The 3,129-nt window shown below is 57.1% G+C and overlaps 1 protein-coding gene across 1 annotated transcript; it reads right to left on the reverse strand.

Moving 5' to 3' along the window:
* Positions 1-638: 638 nt before the first annotated feature.
* Positions 639-2,270, reverse strand: Pou4f2 (POU class 4 homeobox 2). Its single transcript, XM_057754230.1, has 2 exons — positions 2,001-2,270; positions 639-1,580 (listed from the first exon to the last, which is right to left on the reverse strand). The coding sequence occupies exons 1-2, from the start codon at positions 2,268-2,270 to the stop codon at positions 639-641; spliced, it is 1,212 nt and encodes a 403-aa protein (XP_057610213.1).
* Between the last annotated feature and the right edge of the window lie 859 nt (positions 2,271-3,129).

The raw sequence follows: 3,129 nt of genomic DNA on the forward strand, positions 1-3,129 counted from the left end.
CAGTGAACACAGCAGGCGCAACTCCTTCCTTAAGTATTAACACTTCAGATCGGGAAGAAAGCGGTAAGAACCACAATAAAAATATATATATAATATACAGTGTAAACGCAGAAAATCTGCCATCTTTTTTTTAAATTCAAAATACTTTAGAGATGTCTCTATCATATCACATTAAGCATCAACTCTAGCTTCGAGTTTCAGTCCTGAATCAATTTCTATTTCTGAAAAATAGCTGCAAAGTGTACTTTTAAACGTGAACAAGGGTGACGTCTGTAAGAATAAAAACAAACCTTACTTGCTCGTACTTGCGAGGTTTTCAAAACCTTGTCGCTCTGCCTTCCAGCTGACAGCTAGCTCCACGCTTCCTTTGATGAAGCCGAGCAGCCGGGGTGCGGTTAAAAGGGACAAGTCTGCTACAACTTGGCAAATTCCATCTTTTGTTTCTCTTCACTTTGCGGAACCGGTTCACATTCTCTTTAATGTGGGCTCAGCTGCTTGCTCCCTTGATCCTGGCTTGTTATGGTTCACATTTACCGGAATTGTTTCTGATAGCCAAAGTGGAAAGAAAAGAGGCAGAGAGAGAAGAGGGGAAAGAAAAGAGAGGACGAAGGGAAAGGGCCTTCCCTGGAGAAGGCTCCCTAAATGCCGGCGGAATATTTCATTCTCTTCTGCTTCTGCCTCTGGTTGCAGAACCAGACGCGCACCACGTTTTTCTTGAGATCCAGCTTTTCGGCGATGGCAGCGATCTTCTCAGAGGAGGGCCTTGGCTGGATGGCGAAGTAGGCTTCCAGCGAGCGCTTTTCCGGCGCCGCGATGGACGTGCGTTTGCGCTTCTTCTCCGTGCCGTTGAAGAGCTCCGGTTTGGTGAGCTTTTCACGGTGGGATTTCTCAGCCTCCTCCAGCCACGCCTGCAGGATAGGCTTGAGAGCGATCATGTTGTTGTGTGACAGCGTGAGCGACTCGAACCTGCAGATGGTGCTCTGGCTGAGCGAGCCCACACCCGGGATCTTGAGGTTGGCTAGTGCCGAACCCACATCTGCCTGGGTCACTCCCAGTTTGATGCGTCGCTGCTTGAAGCGCTCGGCGAACGCCTCCAGGTCCCGCGGGTCTGCATCTACGTCGCTCATGCAGCCCATGTGCGAGGGCAGCCCGTGAGCGTGGGCCATGCTCAGAGCTGCTTGGTGCATGGGGTTCATGGTGGCCATGTGCGATGCGTGAGCCGGAGTGGACACCACCGTTCCGTCGGGGGCCGCCATGGCTCCCAGGGCCAGCCCGGGGCTCAGGTGCTCCAGCAGCTCGCCCTCCAGCGCCTGGTGCGGCTGGTGGTGGTGGTGATGGTGGTGGTGATGGTGATGGTGGGTACCTGCCAGCGCAGATGGGTGCGAGATGGGCACAGATGAAGAAGAAGCGGCCGACGTGCACGGGATGGTGTTCATGGTGTGGTAAGTGGCGTCCGGCTTGAAGGGACTGTGGTGGGGCGGATGGTGGTGATGGCTCTTACTCTGGGAGACGATGTCCACGGCGGCCAAAGCCTCAGCACGGGCCAGCAGACTCTCATCCAGCCCTCCGAATATATTGCTCTGCAATTGTAAGTAGAAAGCACACATTACGCTCAGCTGGGAATTGTGCGCGCTCTCTCCGGAAGCGCTGGCCCAGGGCTCGCCACCGCCACCGCGCCTACAACATTCCCAGAACGTTAAAATAATAATAACGACAATGATCCTGAAACTCGGCAGTGAAGATAGAAGGAAAGCCTCCGCGAGAAGCTTAGGTGCAGGGGGAGAAAAGTGAACAGCAGACAACACAACACAACACGCGCACAGGCAGCATCCCAGGTCATAAAAATTAATATGAAAGGCAAGACCCGCTGAATACTTAAGAGACGGGGGATTGGTTGGAGGTGTGGGGTGATTTGCTGTGCAGACATGAAAAAAACATCAAGCAGATAAAGGAGGCTGTCAAAATGTGCCTTTAAGCAGTGATTATGCAGACCTACGCACCGGTGGGGTTGGAAGACAAGCTCTCCGCATCGCCTCGGAGCCCCCGCCGCCGCTGCCGCTGCTGCTGGAACTGCTGCTCCGGCCTCCGCCGCCTCCGCCACCGCCGCCGCCGCCGGCGTTGCTGGAGCTGCTGGGGGAACTCGCCGAGGGCGCGGCGGACGCAGAGGAGCCCGGGGAGGCGCTGTGCAGAGCTGAGTACTTGGGCTCCACGTGCAGGCTGCCCGCGTGCGGCATGCTGAACGCCTGCTTGCTGTTCAGGGACATCATCATCCTCCTCCCTTGCGCGGCGCGCTCGTCGCTGGCGCACACTGGTCCCAGCTACCCGGACCCTCCGGAGAAGTGCCCGCCGGGAGAGCAACAGAGAAGACAGCACTACAAAGTTGTGCTTAGCCGCCACCGCCTCCCGGCACTGTTAGCCGAGTCCCGGAAGCTAGCTCCGCTGCTGCGTCGCTTGCTAGGTCTGTTGGAGCTGTTGCCCTGCTCCGGGTGACACTGGCTTCAGATCTCAGCGCCCCAAAGTGCACCAGCTCGTCGAGGTTGTGGAGTTATAGTCTCCTGTTCCCGCGCCTGCCCCCCACCTGCCCTCCCCACTCCTTTTCTCCCCCCCCTCCCCTGCCAGGAAACACTGGCTCTGGGTGGGTTTCTCCTTGTCCTGGCTTCCCCTCGGCTCTCCCCGACTCGGATCCTTTTAGCTCCTCTGGCTCCAGCCCCTCTGGCTCCGCCACGGGTCCCGCTGCCTTCTCTGCCCCAGCACGCGCTTTGCTGTCGCCACCCCTGCACCTGCAACTCTTGCTTCCTATCGCACCCCAGTTCAACCCCACCCAACTGGGCAGATCGGTGCTTCAGTCACCGGGCAGTGACAGTCACCTAAGTGCCAATCTCCGCCCCTCCCGCTGCTTCTGCCAGATTTCCACCTGCCTAGGAAAAGAAACTCCCCTTCAAAAGTTGCCTTCCAAGCCAACCTTGGACGCGACTGTCCCTGGACTGTGAGAAGAACCTTACCTGGAGACCTGCTCTCCTGCCCCCTGCTTACCACTAAGTTTCAGGGACCCTCCCCTCCCGGCAGTCCAGTGACCCTGACTCCCCAGCTGCCGGCCACTGCTGAGGATCTGCGGCTAACTCGGGTCCT

Source organism: Chionomys nivalis, chromosome 21 (genome assembly GCF_950005125.1).
Source record: "Chionomys nivalis chromosome 21, mChiNiv1.1, whole genome shotgun sequence".
Lineage (NCBI taxonomy): Eukaryota > Metazoa > Chordata > Mammalia > Rodentia > Cricetidae > Chionomys > Chionomys nivalis.

Bases quoted from the DNA above. Each gene is read 5' to 3' on its own strand.
- Pou4f2 (XM_057754230.1), bottom strand. From the start codon at position 2,270: ATGATGATGTCCCTGAACAGCAAGCAGGCGTTCAGCATGCCGCACGCG. The intron at 1,581-2,000 runs GTGCGTAGGTCT...TTACAATTGCAG, and splicing joins CTTGTCTTCCAACCCCACCG to AGCAATATATTCGGAGGGCT.